Source organism: Salmo trutta, chromosome 12 (assembly GCF_901001165.1).
Source record: "Salmo trutta chromosome 12, fSalTru1.1, whole genome shotgun sequence".
In the NCBI taxonomy this organism is placed as follows: Eukaryota; Metazoa; Chordata; class Actinopteri; order Salmoniformes; family Salmonidae; genus Salmo; species Salmo trutta.
The window spans coordinates 2832593-2852747 of NC_042968.1; the positions used below are offsets into that span (position 1 = coordinate 2832593).

Genomic DNA, 20155 nt, shown 5'->3' on the forward strand with positions numbered 1-20155 from the left:
TCACATGGTTGTGGAAGCTAAATCAGATGCTAATGAAAATGTCAAGATACAATGATGTCTGAAAGCAAAGCTGGTCTTTTGTAATTATCTTGAATCCTGGTCCCAGATCTGTTTGTGCACTTCATTGCTCATTGTCAAGCCAAACAGACTGGCACTCAGGCTAATGATCTCAATGACCACATGTACATGCGAACAGTATTCCCGGATAATAGTTCATATCCTGATTAAGGTCTTATTTGGGATAAGCTGTTTACATGCACCTTTGATATCCCGCTCACGAGTATCACTCAACCCATGAATAAACAGAATTTTCCTAATTTAGGTTAATCTGGGTTAAATGGAATAAAAGCAAAAAATCTAGACACTGACTGAGATATAGAATATTAACTTGAATATTAATTAACTAAAATATGATTTTAATAAATTGCTGTTTTGTCTAGGAAAGATCAGTGGAGAAATGTTCTCTCATAAATGTGAATGCGTGGTTAGGGGATCGCGTGTAACATGCTATGCTACACTTACATGCAAGCAGTCTTATCAGAAACATGTTTCATGATTTTCTCAGCTTTTCATTTCCTTAAAACCGATCAAATTTATGGCATTGACATTTTGCACAGGGACAATCTTTGCACTGTTTTGGAGTCATTGCATTTTCTCTTCGATCCCTAAACGTCCTCACTCAGAGAGAGTAGCTGAATTGGAACAGACAAATTTACATTAATTCTATTGATTTAAGACATTAGTCTGATGAGCACTGCTTTATTTAGTCTTTCAGGGCAGCAAGTTATTACAGAAGAATAGCTGCATCTAACTATAGACAAGTTGATGAGCAAATGGCCTACCAAATGTCGGAAATTATAACCATAAACATATCCAAATTAGGGGTCAAAGGAGCCTAAGCCGATACAGTCCGGCACAGAGTCTCGGCGAAATAAATTTTGCAATTATTATGGTGGATTGAATGTGCGCAGACATCCTACTTTTTGAAGTAATTTGTTTAACTTCTCAGAATAAAACATAATCACACAACACCCATGATACTATGCTAAACTGAGCCGGCACAGACCGCAAAAAACAACAGTAAATGGGTATGCCGTCTAAGATAAGCATATCGCAGGCATCTTATCTGGGTTTATAACCGGGATAGAAGCTTATTTGGGTTATTGTAAACGGGATATGATGTTTGTCAACTTAATAGAATACTTGAGTATTCGGGATATTGGTGTGCATGTAAACGTGGTCAGTGTCTGTTCCAAATGACCTTAGTATAACAATCACATATCCTTTCCTGAACAGATGTGCTATATATAAACTAAAAGAACAGAAATCCATTATCCTTACATTTTTATTTATTAGCCAAAGGATAGGCGCAGATGCGCAGTGAGACAGAGTAAAGCGATGAGGAATGCTTAAGGATCATACGGGGATCGACTGTATGGGGTTATGTAGATGAGGGCGTTACCACACTACCAACTTGCGCTGTAAAACCAGACAGTTCGACAGAAAGAAAGCAGGCTGGGGCTAAGATTACCTTAAACCATGTTCTTACGATCTGTTCTCTGCTCTGCTCCTTAGACATTTAAGGTGCCAGGCTTTCAGGGCCAGGTGGGCTTCATCACCTCCATGTCGGATCAATTCTGTGGCTCCTGCAACCGACTACGCATCACGGCAGACGGCAACCTCAAGGTGAACAGCCCTTGTGCGCATGTAGATAGTGAAGGGGTGACTGTGGGGGTGTTTGGGCGTTTGTGTACTTACATAATCGCACACACATGCAGACAGACACAGTCGTGTGTGTGTGTGTGTGTGTGTGTGTGTGTGTGTGTGTGTGTGTGTGTTTACGTACATCAGGGTTCCCCAACTCGCGGGCCGAATTTTGCCTGTGGGTGGTTTTATTTGTCACCCCAAGTTTTCTGAGCAAATTATTTTTTTTATATACACTACCGTTCAAAAGTTTGGGGTCACTTAGAAATGTCCTAGTTTTTGAAAGAAAAGCACATTCTATGCCCGTTAAAATAACAGCAAATTGATCAGAAATTCAATGTCGACATTGTTAATGTTGTAAATGACTATTGTAGCTGGAAACGGCAGATTCTTGATGGAATATCTACATAGGCGTACAGAGGCCCATTATCAGCAACCATCACTCGTGTGTTCCAATGGCACGTTGTTAGCTAATCCAAATTTATCATTTTAAAAAGCTAATTGATCATTAAAAAAAACTTTTGAAATTGTTTGCACAGCTGAAAATTGTTGTTCTGATTTAAAGAACCAATAAAACTGAAGCTGAAATGAAGGCAGTTCCATGTGAGAAATTGCCAAGAAACTGAAGATCTCGTACAACGCAGTGAACTACCCCTTCACAGAACAGCGCAAACTGGCTCTAACCAGAATAGAAAGAGCGGGAGGCCCCAGTGCACAACTGAACAAGAGGACAAGTACATCAGAGTGTCTAGTTTGAGAAACAGACACCACACAAGTCCTCAACTGGCAGCTTCATTAAATAGTACCCGCAAAACACCAGTCTCAACGTAAACAGTGACGAGGCAACCCCGGGATGCTGGCCTTCTAGGCAGAGTTGTAAAGAAAAAGCTTAAGATGGGCAAAATAAATAAAAAAAGAACACAGACACTGGACAGAGGACCTCTGCCTAGAAGGCCAGCATCCCGGAGTCGCCTCTTCACTGTTGACGTTGAGACTGGGGTTTTGCGGGTACTATTTAATGAAGCTGCCAGTTGAGGACTTGTGAGGCGTCTGTTTCACAAACTAGTTGTGCACAAACTAGTTACTCGTCCTTTGTTCTGTCCCCAGTATGTGTGTTAGTGACTCCACCTCTTTCCCGTCCCTAGGTCTGTCTGTTTGGGAACACGGAGGTGTCCCTGAGGGACGTTCTGCGCTCTGGAGCTTCTGACCAGGAGCTGCTGGATATCATTGGCGCCGCCGTGGGCAGGAAGAAGAAACAACATGCAGGTAGTAAGAGCACTTTACCTTGGGTATATTCATTAGTGCACACCGTAGCAATTTTTTTTGCAATGGAATACTTTTTTGGCAACAAAAAGGAGTGTTTCTTATTGGACAAGTCCCTCCCCATTTCATTCTTAGTGAATATAATAATTAGGTGAATGCTTAAACATTTCCTTATATTTATTATTATTATTATATGCATTTGTTTTATTTTATATGTATTTTTAAATGCATATCCCACTCCAACAGAGACACCCTCAGAGAGTGTGGTCACGGCCAGGGTCTGCCAATATCAATGGCGCAATTAAGGTTAAGTGCCTTGCTCAAGGTGCACGTCAACAGATTTTTCACCTTGTCGGCTCGGGGATTGTAACTAGCGATGTTTCAGTTACTGGCCCAATGCTCTAACCACTAGACTATCTGCTGCCCCAGGTTTATTACTACTCGTATAATGCACGGTTAGTTTTAACTCTGTTTAATTAGAACCTAACGGACAACTAAATAAAAAAGCTCAAACCAAGTTAATTCACCCAATGAGTCAAACAGCTGAAAAGACAAAGCACCAGTATATATACCCCCTGTTAGACAGTCTCCTCCTTTTCTCTAACCACTACATCTTTGTTGCTTGTCAGGAAGTTAAGTGATGTGAGTAATAAACTGTTCCTTCTCCCTTCATGTGACCTGATCTGACCTCGGCCCCCATTCCTCACTTATCCACCCTCATCAGTGACCGCAACCATGTGGTTGCCTTTTCCCTTACTTAGTAACATTATCCTGGCTCTTATCCAACCTCCATTGACCCCACCATTATATATTCCTACATATAACCATTAACTTCTGGTGTAGCATGTATTTCAAATTACAACCCAACAGTCCCTCCTATTTTAATAGTAATTCCCATACTGTTCACCATCAAAAACGTTGAAATTATTTACATTCAGTTAATATATTTACACCACTGAGACTTATGGCCTCTGATCTATAATTACACTATGTACACCATGTACACTGGTAATGACATTTCAGCTGAAGTTTTGACTTTCTCTTTCCTCCTTCTGGTTCCTAAGAGAGTGATAGCACAAAACTTTAAAAGCAAAAAGAAACACACAACATAACAAGTATTAATAATGTGCTAAGCTATGCATAATTACATATGCAAAGACGAACCAAAGTTAGATAACATGATGATTCCCACTATCTCTTCGCCTGACTCTGGCTTCGGGATAATTTTCTGCTGGGTTCAACAAAAATGAAGGCCCTAAAAAGATCATGCTTTCATGTCTTTGCCCTGTCCAGCAACAGGTTCCAAGAGGTGTTCCCATGCCATGTCATTTTCACTTCGCTCCCAATCTCCTTCTTCCTCCATGGCCACCCAATATACACTGCTCAAAAAAATAAAGGGAACACTTATTAAACAGCACAATGCAACTCCAAGTCAATCACACTTCTGTGAAATCAAACTGTCCACTTAGGAAGCAACACTGATTGACAATAAATTTCACATGCTGTTGTGCAAATGGAATAGACAACAGGTGGAAATGATAGGCAATTAGCAACACACCCCCAATAAAGGAGTGGTTCTGCAGGTGGGGACCACAGACCACTTCTCAGTTCCTATGCTTCCGTCACTTTTGAATGCTGGCGGTGCTTTCACCCTAGTGGTAGCATGAGACGGAGTCTACAACCCAACACAGGTGGCTCAGGTAGTGCAGCTCATCCAGGATGGCACATCAATGCGAGCTGTGGCAAGAAGGTTTGCTGTGTCTGTCAGCGTAGTGTCCAGAGCATGGAGGCGCTACCAGGAGACAGGCCAGTACATCAGGAGACGTGGAGGAGGCCGTAGGAGGGCAATAACCCAGCAGCAGGACCGCTACCTCCGCCTTTGTGCAAGGAGGAGCAGGAGAAGCACTGCCAGAGCCCTGCAAATGACCTCCAGCAGGCCACAAATGTGCATGTGTCTGTTCAAACGGTCAGAAACAGACTCCATGAGGGTGGTATGAGGGCCCGACGTCCACAGGTGGGGGTTGTGCTTACAGCCCAACACCGTGCAGGACGTTTGGCATTTGCCAGAGAACACCAAGATTGGCAAATTTGCCACTGGCGCACTGTGCTCTTCACAGATGAAAGCAGGTTCACACTGAGCACGTGACAGACGTGACAGTCTGGAGACGTCGTGGAGAACGTTCTGCTGCCTGCAACATCCTCCAGCATGACCGGTTTGGCGGTGGGTCAGTCATGGTGTGGGGTGGCATTTCTTTGGGGGGCCGCACAGCCCTCCATGTGCTCGCCAGAGGTAGCCTGACTGCCATTAGGTACCGAGATGAGATCCTCAGACCCCTTGTGAGACCATATGCTGGTGCGGTTGACCCTGGGTTCCTCCTAATGCAAGACAATGCTAGACCTCATGTGGCTGGAGTGTGTCAGCAGTTCCTGCAAGAGGAAGGCATTGATGCTGTGGACTGGCCCGCCCGTTCCCCAGACCTGAATCCAATTGAGCACAGCTGGGACATCATGTCTCGCTCCATCCACCAACGCCACGTTGCACCACAGACTGTCCAGGAGTTGGCGGATGCTTTAGTCCAGGTCTGAGAGGAGATCCCTCAGGAGACCATCCGCCACCTCATCAGGAGCATGCCCAGGCGTTGTAGGGCGGTCATACAGGCACGTGGAGGCCACACACACTACTGAGCCTCATTTTGACTTGTTTTAAGGACATTACATCAAAGTTGGATCAGCCTGTAGTGTGGTTTTCCACTTTAATTTTGAGTGTGACTCCAAATCCAGACCTCCATGGGTTGATAAATTGGATTTCCATTGATAATTTTTTGGTGATTTTGTTGTCAGCACATTCAACTATGTAAAGAAAAAAGTATTTAATAAGATTATTTCTTTCATTCAGATCTAGGATGTGTTGTTTTAAGTGTTCCCTTTATTTTTTTGAGCAGTATACATGTGTGGTGGCCAGTACCAGTCAAAAGCTTGGACACACCTACTCGTTCCAGGGTTTTTCTTTAATTTTTACAATTTTATACATTGTAGAATAATAGTGAAGACATCAAAACTCTGAAATAACACGCATGGAATCATGTAGGAACCAAAAAAGTGTTAAACAAATAAATATTTTTGATTCTTCAAAGTAGCCACCCTTTAACTTGATGACAGCTTTGCACACGCTTGGCATTCTCTCAACCAGCTTCACCTGGAATGCTTTTCCAACAGTCTTGAAGTTCCCACATATACTGAGCACTTGTTGGCTGTTTTTCCTTCAATCTGCGGTCCAGCTCATCCCAAACCATCTCAATTTGGTTAAGGTCGGGTGATCTGATGCAGCACTATCACCCTCCTTCTTGTTCAAAAAACTCTTACACAGCCTGAAGGTGTGTTGGATCATTGTCCTGTTGAAAAACCAGTGATAATCCCACTAAGCAAAAACCAGATGGGATGGTGTATTGCTGCAGAATGCTATGGTAGCCATGCTGGTTAAGTGTGCTTTGAATCCCAAATAAATCAGTAACCGTGTCACCAGCAAAGCACCCCCACACCATCACACCTCCTCCATGCTTCAAGGTGGGAACCACATGTGAAGATCATCCGTTCACCACTCTGCATCTCAGACACAGCGGTTGGAACCAAAAATCTAACATTTTGACTCATCAGACCAAAGGACAGATTTCCACCGGTCTAATGTCCATTGCTCGTGTGTCTTGGCCCAATCAAGTCTCTTCATCTTATTGGTGTCCTTTTGTAGTGTTTTTTTGTTGTTGCAGAAATTCGACCCTGAAGGCCTGATTCACGCAGTCTCTGAATAGTTGACGTTGATGCCTGTTACTTGCTCTGAAGCATTTATTTGGGCTGCAATTTCTGAGGTAACTAATGAATTTATCCTCTGCAGCAGAGGTAACTGGGTCTTCCTTTCCTGTGGAGGTCCTTATGACAGCCAGTTTCATTATAGCGCTTGATGGTTTTTGCTACTGCACTTGAAGAAACTTTCAGTTCTTGACATTTTCCGAATTGACTGACCTTCATGTCTTAGTAATGATGGACTGTCGTTTGTCTTTGCTGATATGAGCTGTTCTTACCATAATATGGACTTGGTATTTTACCAAATAGGACCATCTTCTGTACATCTTCTGTATACCACCCCTACCTTGTCACAGCTGATTGGCTCAAACACATGAAGAAGGAAAGACATTCCATAAATTAACTTATAACAAGGCACAACTGTTAATTGAAATGTATTCCAGATGACTACCTCATGAAGCTAGTTGAGAGAATGCAAAGCTGTCATCAAGGCTAAGGGTGGCTACTTTGAAGAATCTCAAATATAAAATATGTTTTTGGTTTAACACTTTTGTTGGTTACTACATGATTCCATATGTGTTATTTCATAGTTTTGATGTCTTCACTATTATTCTACAATGTAGAAAATAGACAAAATGAGGTAGGTGTGTCCAAACTTTTGACTGGTATTATACGTTTCAACATCAATGCCCTCAGAAGATATCCCAACAATGCTACCAAGGTAACCCCTGCTACTACTAACACTGCATACTTCAAAATACTCCTAATTTGCGCTATAGTCCAGTTCCGTGCTGTTACTATAGCATCCTTCAGCTACTGTCCCTACTGCGACTGTGAGAATAGCTATTGCATTGAATCTGTCTCCTGCTCTCCTATTGCCTTTGTGGTAAACTGATAGATCTAGAACTGAATCTTTCAGGTTCTCCCTACCTCAGAAACTTTTACAGATGCACATTTGAGAGCATTCTGAATGGCTGTATCACCGCCTGGTATGGCAACTGCACCGCCCACAACCACTGGTCTCTCCAGAGGGTGGTGCGGTTGTCCAGCGCATCACCGGGGGCAAACTGCGTGCCCTCCAGGACACCTACAGCATCCTATGTCACAGGAAGGCCAAAAAGATCATCAAGGACATCAACCACCCAAGCCATGTCCTGTTCACCCCAACCCTTTGTGAACACCCTCATTACAGTGTAACCTTTGGGTCCCAACGGTTGATAAGCAGCCACCTTCTGACACTTTCCGTTTACCGTCACTCGGTCCCAATCTTCTGATAGATATGTCAAGTGTTAGCTGGCTGTTATGATTGGGGGAGATATTAGTAGCGTTGGAAGAGTGTCCAACCTTACAAAACTCTGAGTCACATGTTTCTTAATCACACTCTGCAGGAGATGTGATGCTATTATTACAGCAAACTTCCCCTTCGGTGATGTGGCCTCCTGTATACAGGGATCTGTGACTTTTCTTTTAAGCTTTGTACCTTCTTTGACGAACCCCCCATTGAAAGTTGACAATAGTGTCTGAAATGACAACACTATCTCTGCTACTCTCACCATGATCTGGGTATGTGTGACATTCAGTTTAACTTCATAGTAGTCTCTCTATTGTGCACAGTTAGCTGTCCTCCATCTCTTACAAGCTATCTCCTGTAACAATATACATAGAGGAGTGGTATCATTCCCCAGAGACTCTTAACCACTTCCTTCATTTATTAGCCACACAAATATCCGGCCGTCATATGAAATTCTGCATTCCCAATTCCCTGTAATGTTAACGCCTTGGTTTTTGGGACTCTACGAATACACTGATGTTGGTCCTGTCAGACTCTGCAGCTAAACACCCTTATGTAAACATTCTGTCTCAAACACATGCCCTGCATGTACCTTGCTTCCGGCCACAAATACATTTGCACATTAATCATTCCATCTAACCCATAACACGTTAGTCACTACTGCTTCTCCACTTTTATATAATTATAAACATACTAAAACATTCAAGTCAATTTCCAACAATCCCTCTGGAACAATGAGCATTCTGATGTTCCACGACACTTAGAAAACATATTGACTTGAACAGGGAAGAGAATAACCACCCTTAATGCCAATGAGACTGGGGAAAGAACCTTCCATCCATTCTGTTTTATGCCAATGGGATGCTAGTTTCCTTCATTCTCGGGTGTCAAAGCAAGACAGACTGAGCCTTGCACGTAATTAATTGTACTGTGTCGCCATATGTATTGATGCACTTTACATTTACGTCATTTAGCTGACGCTCTTATTCAGAGTGACTTACAAATTGGTGTATTCACCTTATGATATCCAGTGGAACAACCACTTTACAATAGTACATCTATCTTTTTTTGGGGGGGGGGGGTGTTAGAAGGATTATTTTATCTTATCCCAGGTATTCCTTAAAGAGGTGGGGTTTCAGGTGTCTCCGGAAGGTGGTGATTGACTCCGCTGTCCTGGCGTCGTGAGGGAGCTTGTTCCACCATTGGGGTGCCAGAGCAGCGAACAGTTTTGACTGACTGGGCTGAGTGGGAACTGTGCTTCCGCAGAGGTAGGGAGGCGAGGTAGGGAGGCGAGCAGGCCAGAGGCCACTTTAACATTAGGATTGTGATAACATGGTAAAACTAAACCCCTACTATCAAGTACCTCATGCTTAGCTCAAACTATCATCTAGTGGGTTCTCTAGCCTCCCTCTCGGAGGACACTAAAAGATGAGGTTTGAAGGAAGGAAAACCCTCCCTAGACAGTGCACCGTCCCCTCACTTTGTGCTCTCCTCCTTTTGCTCCTTTCCAAACCATAATTTAAACATTTGATAAATTATCCAACCCAAATTTAGAAAGACTCAACGTGAAGCACTAAGGACTGTCAATCACTCAAAATGCATCTCCTCCTCATGGACTGCACCAGATTTGCCAGTTCTTGCTGTGAGATGTTACCCCACTTCCACCAAGGCAAGTTCCCGGACATTTCTGGGGGGAATGGCCCTAGCCCTCCGATCCAACAGGTCCCAGACATGCTCAATGGGATTGATATCCGGGCTCATCGCTGGCCATGGCAGAACACTGACATTCCTGTCTTGCAGGAAATCACACACAGAACGAGCAGCATGGCTGGTGGCATTGTCATGCTGGAGGGTCATGTCAGGATGAGCGTGCAGGAAGAGTACCACATGAGGGAGGAGTATGTCTTCCCTGTAACACAGTGTTGAGATTGCCTGCAATGACAACAAGCTCAGTCCGATGATGCTGTGACACACCACCCCAGACCATGACTGACCCTCCACCTCCAAATCGATCCCGCTCCAGAGTACAGGGTTCGGTGTAACGCGATAAACGCAAATCCGACCATCAACCCTGGTGAGACAATACCGCGACTCGTCAGTGAAGAGCATTTTTTGCCAGTCCTGTCTGGTCCAGCGACGGTGGGTTTGTGCCCAAAGGTGATGTTGCTGGTGATGTCTGGTGAGGACCTGCCTTACAACATGCCTACAAGCCCTCAGTCCAGCCTCTCTCAGCCTATTGCGGACAGTTTGAGCACTGATGTAGGGATTGTGCATTCCTGGTGTAACTCGGGCAGTTGTTGTTGCCATCCTGTACCTGTCCCGCAGGTGTGATGTTCGGATGTACCGATCCTGTGCAGGTGTGTTACACGTGGTCTGCCACTGTGAGGACGATCAGCTGTCTGTCCTGTCTCCCTGTAGCGCTGTCTTAAGCTTCTCACAGTACGGACATTGCAATTTTTTGCCCTGGCCACATCTGCAGTCCTCATGCCTCCTTGCAGCATGCCTAAGGCATGTTCATGCAGATGAGCAGGGAACCTGGGCATCTTTCTTTTGGTGTTTTTCAGAGTCAGTAGAAAGGCCTCTTTAGGGTCCTAAGTTTTCATAACTGTGACCTTAATTGCCTACCGTCTGTAAGCTGTTAGCGTCTTAACGACTGTTCCACAGGTGCATGTTCATTAATTGTTTATGGTTCATTGAACAAGCATGGGAAACTGTTTAAACCCTTTACAATGAAGATCTGTGAAGTTATTTGGATTTTTACAAATTATCTTTGAAGACAGGGTCCTGAAAAATAGTTTATATACCCCAATTTGGGTGGGGTCTCCTCCTTCTCTCTAAACATGACATCTTTATTACTAGGCAGGAAGTTAAGTGATACGGGCAAAAAACTGTTCCTTCTCCCTTAATGTGACCTGACCTTGGCCCCCCATTCCTCACTAAACCACATCTCTCCCTCAGTGCCTGTCAACATGTGATTACCTTTCCTTTACTCAGTACATTCCAAGGTTAATTGACTCCACCATATACACTCCACCTACAGATAATCATTAACTTCTGGCATAGAAACCAGACTATGGCACTCAATATTTAAATCGGATAGATACCTGATAATTAACAACATTTAAAGTAGAACCCAGAACCCATCAGTGTTACACCTCAGATATCACTGTGTTGACAACACACATTACCAAAATATTCACTATCTTCCTATTTCCACATTATGCCCCAATAGGGCATAAACAGTGGTGGAAAAAGTACCCAATTTTCATACTCATGATGTCTTAAAAGTGAAGATGCCTTAATAGGGTCATGCTCCAACACTCAGACATAATTTACAAATGAAGCATGTGTTTAGTGAGTCTGCCAGATCAGAGGCAGTAGGGATGACCAGGGATGTTAACTTGATAAGTGTGTGAATTGGACCGTTTTCCTGTCCTGGTAAGCATTCAAAATGTAATGAGTACTTTTGGGTGTCAGGGAAAATGTATGGAGAAAAAAGTACATAATTTTCTTTAGGAATGTAGTGAAGTTAAAGTTTGGGTTAATATAAATAGTAAAGTACAGATACCCTAAAAACTACTAAAGTAGTACTTTCAAGTATTTTTACTAAAATACTTTATACCACTGGGCATAAACCAACCTCTCTCTTTATTGCGACTGTTAATCCACACAAATCATGTTTAACAACGTTAGAATATCTTCTTGCTTTTCTAACCAGGAATGTGGCTCTCCTCATGTACTTATAGGCAACATTTTATCACTATCCACATACTCTATTGCCTCACGGCCAATGCGGCTGGGACTTTCGTCCCTCTTACAGATCTTGCAGGTGAATACTGTCATGACGTTGCCCTCTGGGTTTTCTATACACCATCCCCCGACCTCTATACTTCTGACACAAGGCTGTGTGAAGGCAGTCGTAAAATTCCAAAGGAGAATGTCCTGCCTCATAGCCCAGTTTTGAGACAGAAATGTTTTCATGGAGAGAACAAAGGATTCTTCCACCTCACAGAATTGGAGAACCAAACAACATTTATGTTCTGGAGAAGGTATAAAAGATCGGTGAAGAATCCAGCTACGAACTGGCCCGCTTGGTACAATTTTATGGAGCTCAGGAGAGACAATATTGCCATATTACCATAATAATGTTTATATAATAGCCTCAGCTATGGGACTTGCATCTAAATGGTTGTATAAAATGTATTAATAAGGATAAAGCTATTTGGAATACGTTGAGATGCTATGTACTGATGTTAATGTGATAGAATTTTATTTCTGTACAAAGCTTAACTCAGTCATCGGCACGCCCCCAGGGACACAGACAGGACAAGGCGTCATGTGACAGCTTGTCACGTTCAGTATATAAGCCCCATCCATAATTACTTTCTTCAGACCAGGCCTCCACTCCATTACGAGTTGGCCAATAGGTTTGACCATGCATTCCTCTACTGAACTTTAACCAACGTGGTTAAACTATCGATACAGAATAATAACACGTTTTTGATATTAAGTACTAGTCTGCAGCTAGAATTCGGTATCATTGAACGCGAAGACCGACGAAACATCCATTCTATAACGACGCTAATGAATGTCGCTTTGAAAGATCCATTCTAACCGAGAGAGAGAGAACGCGGACAAAAACTCTCCAACAGGACAAAAACTCTCCAACAAGGATCACGACGATACACTGAGCGTAAATATATATTGATTGCAATTGTTCCCGAATGAGTGAGTATTCATGTGCAAAGGATTAGCATATCAATTGTTAATATTTATCAACTCTGTTGTGCCTCCTCAGCTGCCCTTTTATGACCCTTTGTTTAAAAAGCCGCCATGCCGGTTTAGCCCACTAGGGCGCATTCCTCCACCATTTTCCTTGTAATGATAACTACTGTTTTGTATGCTTTCTGTGAATTACTTAGTTTAGTAAATAAATGATTTTAAGACAATTGATGTATGGATGACTTAGTGAAGACTGGGTACATGCAGATAACAACAATTTACGACGTTTGGAATGAGACTGACGAGGTAAAGAATACACCATTTAAACCAGAAGATAATCGGTCAGATAATATAGGAAAGTTATATTAGGAAAATTATAACTTTAATCTGAATATTTTCCTTGGTGCCCCGATCTAGTTAATTACAGTTAAACGATTAATCAGTTTAATCGCGTAATAATAATTACAGGGAGTTATTTGATACACATGTCTTCAGTTTAATGGTGCCCCAAAGACACGACAATACCCACACTAGGGACCTATCCTGCACGGGGCTTACCCTACACCATAGTGTCACTCATGGATATCGCAGAGAACTAGCTCCACTCGATACCTACCCGACACCATATATTTACGACCATTACACAATGGGCCTACTGAATAAACTTAGGCTTTCTAGGTCCGTATCCTATAATTGTTCAGTCTATGATTCTCATCACCCCAATATGTCAATAAGTGTTAACAGGTGTAGAAACTGTGCCTACCTTGTTTCTGGTGCCGGCTCCTGTTTCACTGATTCAGACTCTAGTTTAACTGTAAATCGCGGTGAACCGTGCTCACAGCGCCAACTGTTAGTTTTAACTCTGTTTAATTAGAACCTAACGGACAACTAGGAATAGCTCAAACTAAGTTTATTCACCCAGTGGGTCAAACAGCTAAAAAGACAGACATGTTTCCACCAACACCAGTATTTATACCACCCATTAGATGGCGTTTCCTCCTTTTCTCTAAACATTACATCCTTGTTGCTAGTCAGGAAGTTAAGTGATGTGGGTAATAAACTGTTCCTTCTTCCTTCATGTGACCTGATCTGACCTCGGCCCCCATTTTTCACTAATCCACCCTCATCAGTGACCGCAACCATGTGATTGCCTTTTCCCTTACTTAGTAACATTCTCCTGGCTCTTATCCAACCTCCATTGACCCCACCATTATATATTCCTACATATAACCATTAACTTCTGGTGTAGCATGCATTTCAAATTTCAACCCAACAGCCCTTTAAAAGTAGACTCAGTTAGCAATAGGACATCAGACATCATTCCCAGCAATTGCTGATTAGTGAAAAACTGTAATTTGAATAACACAGACTTTAAGGCCTCTTACATATTCGAAACAACGGTTGTGCTATTATAGATATTTTGTCTGCACAAAAGAGATCGTAATATGCTGTAAGCTTACTCCAGACTGCTTGAAATGTCACTAATAGTGCTATCAAATTGGATAATTTTATATAGCTCAATCAGTTCGTATGTTGTTAAGTGGGTTGTCATGTGTGTTGGCGAGGTAGAGGACCCTGGTTCAAGCCCAGTCAGAAGCAAGTTCAGGGAGGCAGCACTATGTGCTAAGCTAGCACAGTGATGCCGGTTATACTGGTGCTGTGACTCAGGTCCACAGTGGGCTCAGCTCGACAGCTGGGGATCGAGTTGAAGGGGTGTGTGTAACAGAGATAAGAATGCCTTAAGCTAGCTTGAAATGTCGCCAACGGTGCTATCGAATTGGATCCTTTTCTATAGCTCAGTGCGTTTCATTGGCATCAGAACAGCACCCTAATCACAGAGGGTTCGATCACACACTGATTTATACTGAACAAAAAATATAAAACGCTACGTAAAGTTTTGGTCTCATATTTCATGAACTGAAATAAAAGATCCTAGAAATGTTCCATACGCACAAAAAGCTTTTCTCTCAGAATTAGTTTACATCCCTGTTAGTGAGCATTTTTCCTTTGCCAAGATAATCCATCCACCTGACAGGTGTGGCATATCAAGAAGATGATTACACAGCATGATCATTACACATGTGCACCATGTGCTGTGGACAATAAAAGGCCACTCTAAAATCTGCAGTTTTGTCACAACACAATGCCACAGATGTTTTGAGGGAGCAATTGGCATGCTGACTACAGGAATGTCCACTAGAGCTGTTGCCAGAGAATTGAATGTTAGGTTGTTTTAGAGAATGTGGCGGAACGTCTAACCGGCCTCCCAACCGCAGACCACTTGTAACCACGCCAGCTCAGGACCTCCACATCCAGCTTCTTCACCTGCGGGATCGTCTGAGACCAGCCACCCCTACAGAATAATTTCTGCACAAACTGTCCGAAACCATTTCAGGGAAGCTCATCTGCGTGCTTGTAGTCCCCTCCTAGGTCTTGACCTGACTGCAGTTCGGCGTTGTAACCAACTTCAGTGGGCAAATGCTCACGATGTCCACTGGCACGCTGAATAAGTGTGCTCTTCACAGATTAATTCTGGTTTCAACTGTACCGGACAGATGGCGTCGCGTGGGCGAACGATTTGCTGATGTCAACGTTGTGAGCAGAGTGCCCCATGGTAGGGTTATAGTATAGGCAGGCATAAGCTACGGACAATGAACACAATTGCATTTTATCGAGGGCAATTTGAATGCATAGAGATACCGTGACGAGATCCTGAGGCCCATTGCTATGCCATTCATCCGCCACCATCATTTTTCAGCATGATGGCCCCATTTCGCAAGGATCTGTACACCAATTCTTGAATGCTGAAAATGTCCCAGTTCTTCCATGGCCTGCATACTCACCAGACATGTCACCCATTGAGCCCCTTTGGGATGCTCTGGATCGACATCTACAACATTGTGTTCCAATATCCAGTGGGACAACATTCCACAGGCCACAATTAACAGCCCGATCAATTCAATGCAAAGGACATTTCGCACTGCATGAGGCACATGGTCACACCAGATACTGACTGGTTTTGTAATCCACGCCCCTACTTTTTTTTTAAGGTATCTGTGACCAACAGATTCATATCTGTAGTCCCAGTCATTTGAAATCCTTAGATTTAGTTTGAGCCAATCAGTTGTGTTGTAACAAGGTAGGGGTAGTATACAGAAGGTAGCCCTATTTGGTAAAAGACCAAGTCCATATGTCAAGAACAGCTCAAATAAGCAAAGAGAAATAACATTACATCATTACCTTAAGACATGATGTTCAGTCAATCTGGAAAATTTCAAGAACTTTGAACGTTTCTTCAAGTACAGTAGCAAAAACCATCAAGCACTATGATGAAACTGGCTCGCATGGGGGCTGGCACAGTAAAGGAAGACCCAGAGTTACCTCTGCTGCAGAAGATAAGTTCATTAGTGTTACTAGCCTCAAATTGCTGCCCAAATAAAAGCTTCAGAGTTCAAGTAACAGACACATCTCAACATCAACTGTTCAGAGGAGACTGCGTGAATCAGGCCTTCGTGGTCGAAGTGCTGCAAAGAAACCACCAATAAAGCACACCAATAAGAAGAAGTGATTTGCTTGGGCCAAGAAACCCAGGCAATGGACATTAGACCGGTGAAAAGCTGTCCTTTTGGTCTGAGTCCAAATTTCAGATTGTTGGTTTCAACCACCATGTCCTTTTTGAGACGCCGAATAGGTGAATGGATGATCTTCGCATGTGTGGTTCCCACCGTGAAGCATGGAGGAGGTGGTGTGGGGGTGCTTTGCTGGTGACACTGAGTGATTGATTTAGAATTCAAGGCACACTTAACCAGCATGGCTACCTCAGTATTCTGCAGCGATACGCCATCCCATCTGGTTTGCGCTTAGTGGGACTATCATTTGTTTTTCAACAGGACAATGACCCAACACATCACCAGGCTGTGTAAGGGCTATTTGACCAAGAAGGAGGGTGATAGTGCTGCAACAAATTACCTGGCCTCCACAATCACCCGACCTCAACCCAATTGAGATGGTTTGGGATGAGTTTGACCGCAGAGTGAAGGAAAAGCAGAAAACAAATGCTCAGCATATGTGGGAACTCCTTCAAGACTGTTGGAAAAGCATTCCAGTTGAAGCTGGTTGAGAGAATGCCAAGAGTAGGTAAAGCTGTCAAGGCAAAGGGTGGCTACTTTGAAGAATCTACAATTATTAAATATATTTTGATTTGTTTTCAACTTTTTTCCTTACCACATGATTCCATATGTGTTATTTCATAGTGTTGATGTTTTCGATATTATTCTACAATGTAGAAAATAGTAAAAATAAAGAAATCCTTGAATGAGAAGGTGTGTCCAAACTTTGTGTGTATTCTCTTGTAAAGGATCCCAGGGGCTCCAAAGTCCTCACATTTAGTTTTTTTCAGACAGGTTGAAATGTAGAATGGGACTTTGTTTATTTTTTCTTTTTTTTCTTCCATCTTGCCCGCCTTTTCCATTGAAGTCCTCACAAACTCACTCTTTCTCCCCGTCCCTCCCCACAGGCATGTTCAGCATCTCCCAGATGAAGAACAGACCCATGATCCTCATCGGTGGATGACGCGGCTGTACGTAACACTCACTCATTCGCTTCCCCTCTTTCTCACCTCTACCCCTCCCTCCTTTTCACCCCCCCTCTCTCTCTCCTTTGCTCCCACTCTCTGATCTTCGCTCTCCTTCTAATCTTGTACCCTCAGTCCATTTGATTGAATTTGATTAAGTGAACCCATAGTTGTACAAGGCTGCTTCTGTGATTAAATCTCAATTTTAAAGTAGTCCATTTCTGATTTTTCTACTTCTATGAGTGTATTAATAAACTGAAAAGCTGCATTCCACTACCTACTGTGCTGGAGTGTGTATAGTCTGAACCGGTATAAAGCCAAGATAGGTGATTTACTGCCACTTGCAGTTAATGGAATCAGTGACGGTAAAGAAAGCGAGACCTCCTCCACCTTCTCTGGGGCATGGAAAGGAGACATCTCACCGGCACATATTTTCTGGTCGCGTGAGGGCGAACGGGGATGGACAATAAGTAGACCAGAGCCAGCAGTTCCCTCTCTCATATGAACATGCCAGAGATTATGGAGGAACTGGGAGAGAGGGAATGCCCACTTACATGAGCCTTGAAAAAAATGTACATGGTAAACGTCTTGAGTCGTTCATCTGAATTTATCCACCATCTTTGATGGAATGTTTGCAAAGGAGTATAATTCATTGGCTGACCCCTCCTGCTTAGCAAGTCCCACCCAGACTTCTCCCTAAATGGCGAAAGCCCTCAATGGCACTGCCCATGAACCCACAGAAGCGACCTCTGAGTGGTGATTCCAGCTGCATCGTATTATTCTGGCGTACAAAATGGGAAACCATAATCCTCTTCTTGGATCGAGGCCTTTTTGACCTCTAAATCATGTTGCAACTTTTTTAATTAAATTACTGATCGAATGGCAGCAATGATAATGCAATAATGATAATATTGCAATACTGTTTTTTTATTTTTTGTTGTCTCCCTAAACCCTAATCTTAATTTCATCCATGTCTCTCAGACACGACACCCCAAAGGCCCCTGTCCCTGCCCAAGTCCAGAGTCTGCCAGTGGTCCTCTCCCCCTCGTCTATGTCCCAGATCCTGCGATCCTCACCTCAGCTATTGCCCTCCAACTGTACCAATCCAGAAGTGGAAGTGGCCAACCCAGTAAAGATGTATCATGCCATTCAGGCTCCACAGTTTTAACAGTGCTGCCTGATGTCAGCTGTTCGGGAACCCACCAGTGTGGAAGGAGCCCTCAGTGGTTCCATATTGTCAAAAGAATCCTTTACAGTGGTGCAGCTGGCTCTAGTGTAGTCCCAGAGAATATGGGATTGATGACTTGATGACTTTCTCAAATCAAGGCTGCTGATTCTGACATGCACACAAATGCATTGAGTCACAGGCCAGGAATCCAAACTTAATAAAGAATGCCTCTACAAGGACCCATGAGATTCCCTCCCTTTGCACACTACTGAGAAATGCTAAAACAGGGCCCACCTAAGACAGCATAGCATAAGGCAGTGCCACAGACAAACCTCCAGAGATGACCTCCAAGCCAAACTCAAACAGCGCACTTGGGGGCGGGCGCAAATTCCTCTGACTCCCCCAAGCCGGACAACACCACCACTGCCCAACTGACCCACACAGACGCTTAAAGCCAAGCCTCCATGGTGGATGTGTGCAGCAAATCCCCCACACGTCGAAGCACCACAGCTACCAGTCACCTGGGCCCCACTGCCTTCCACCTGCTCCGGAACAACCATTTAGCCAAGGGTGACGCAGGCAACATGGGCGCACTCATCCAGCTTTGCTGCCCATATCACAGGCCGTACCAGCGTGGAGATGGATACGCTGACTGCGGTCGCAGTGGCAACGTTGACGCTTTACGTCATGTGCAAGGTGGTGAGTCACAACATCATCACAGACATCAAGCTAGATGAGCGGGAAAAAGGACTTCCACCGTGAGCCCTAACCACTAACTGGAAAATGATCTCCACAGCACCAGGTTTGGGGGTCAGTACATACGGTAAAGGGATCAATGGAATGCAGACCATATCTAACAAAGTGGATATTCATCAAATCCATCATGATTTATATTTAATAACAGGCCCACAATGTGGTAACTAAAATCTGATTTGGATATATTTTGATGTTTTTGCTGTATGATATCTAGAAGTTGTTCTTTTCGGGTTTAGAACTAAATGCTTGTGTGAACTGGTAGCATAGCATGCCATATAGAAATCGGTGGTGGTAATTAGTCGTTTTTAAGTGTAATGCAATTGATTGGTGACGATGCCATGAACATGTATTGGGGTTTACAAGCATTATACTCAGATTTTTACCCCAGCAGTGTGAATTACACAAACAATAGCCAATATTTTGATTTACGCCATTGCAGAAATTCTGGATCTATGACCATAGGGGGAACACATGCGTGGTTGTTTTGGTCGAACGTTTACCTGATCTATACTATTTTTTTTATTTAGTTGGTTTAACACAGGTGGTGATTTGATAACTACATTTCCCAAGTTGACTGAATAAAAAATGTAATTGAGCACCCAACCCTGCATGGTACATCTCCTTTCAGAATCTCACATTTTTTAGAGGATCAGGAAATGCTTTACTGCAAGTCATCCACTGATGAAGTCCATCTTAAGCTTAAACTCCATAGACCTTTTTTATGTTTTTTATTTTATTTCACCTTCATTTAACCAGGTAGGCTGGTTGAGAACAAGTTCTCATTTGCAACTGCGACCTGGCCAAGATAAAGCATAGCAATTCGATACATACAACAATACAGAGTTACACATGGAATAAACAAAACATACAGTCAGTAACA

The 20155-nt window shown here is 43.2% G+C and overlaps 1 protein-coding gene across 2 annotated transcripts in view; it reads left to right on the plus strand.

The window, feature by feature from the left end:
* The window catches only part of LOC115202807 (molybdenum cofactor biosynthesis protein 1), a 44296-nt gene extending 24418 nt beyond the window's left edge, over positions 1 to 19878 (plus strand). For both annotated transcript variants that reach the window (XM_029766843.1, XM_029766844.1), the window contains 4 exons: positions 1576 to 1686; positions 2850 to 2970; positions 17295 to 17357; positions 18333 to 19878. In XM_029766843.1, coding sequence (XP_029622703.1) covers positions 1576 to 1686; positions 2850 to 2970; positions 17295 to 17350 — 288 coding nt within the window. In that variant the 3' untranslated portion in view covers positions 17351 to 17357; positions 18333 to 19878. The remainder of the gene's footprint in view (positions 1 to 1575; positions 1687 to 2849; positions 2971 to 17294; positions 17358 to 18332) is intronic.
* Positions 19879 to 20155: the final 277 nt, after the last annotated feature.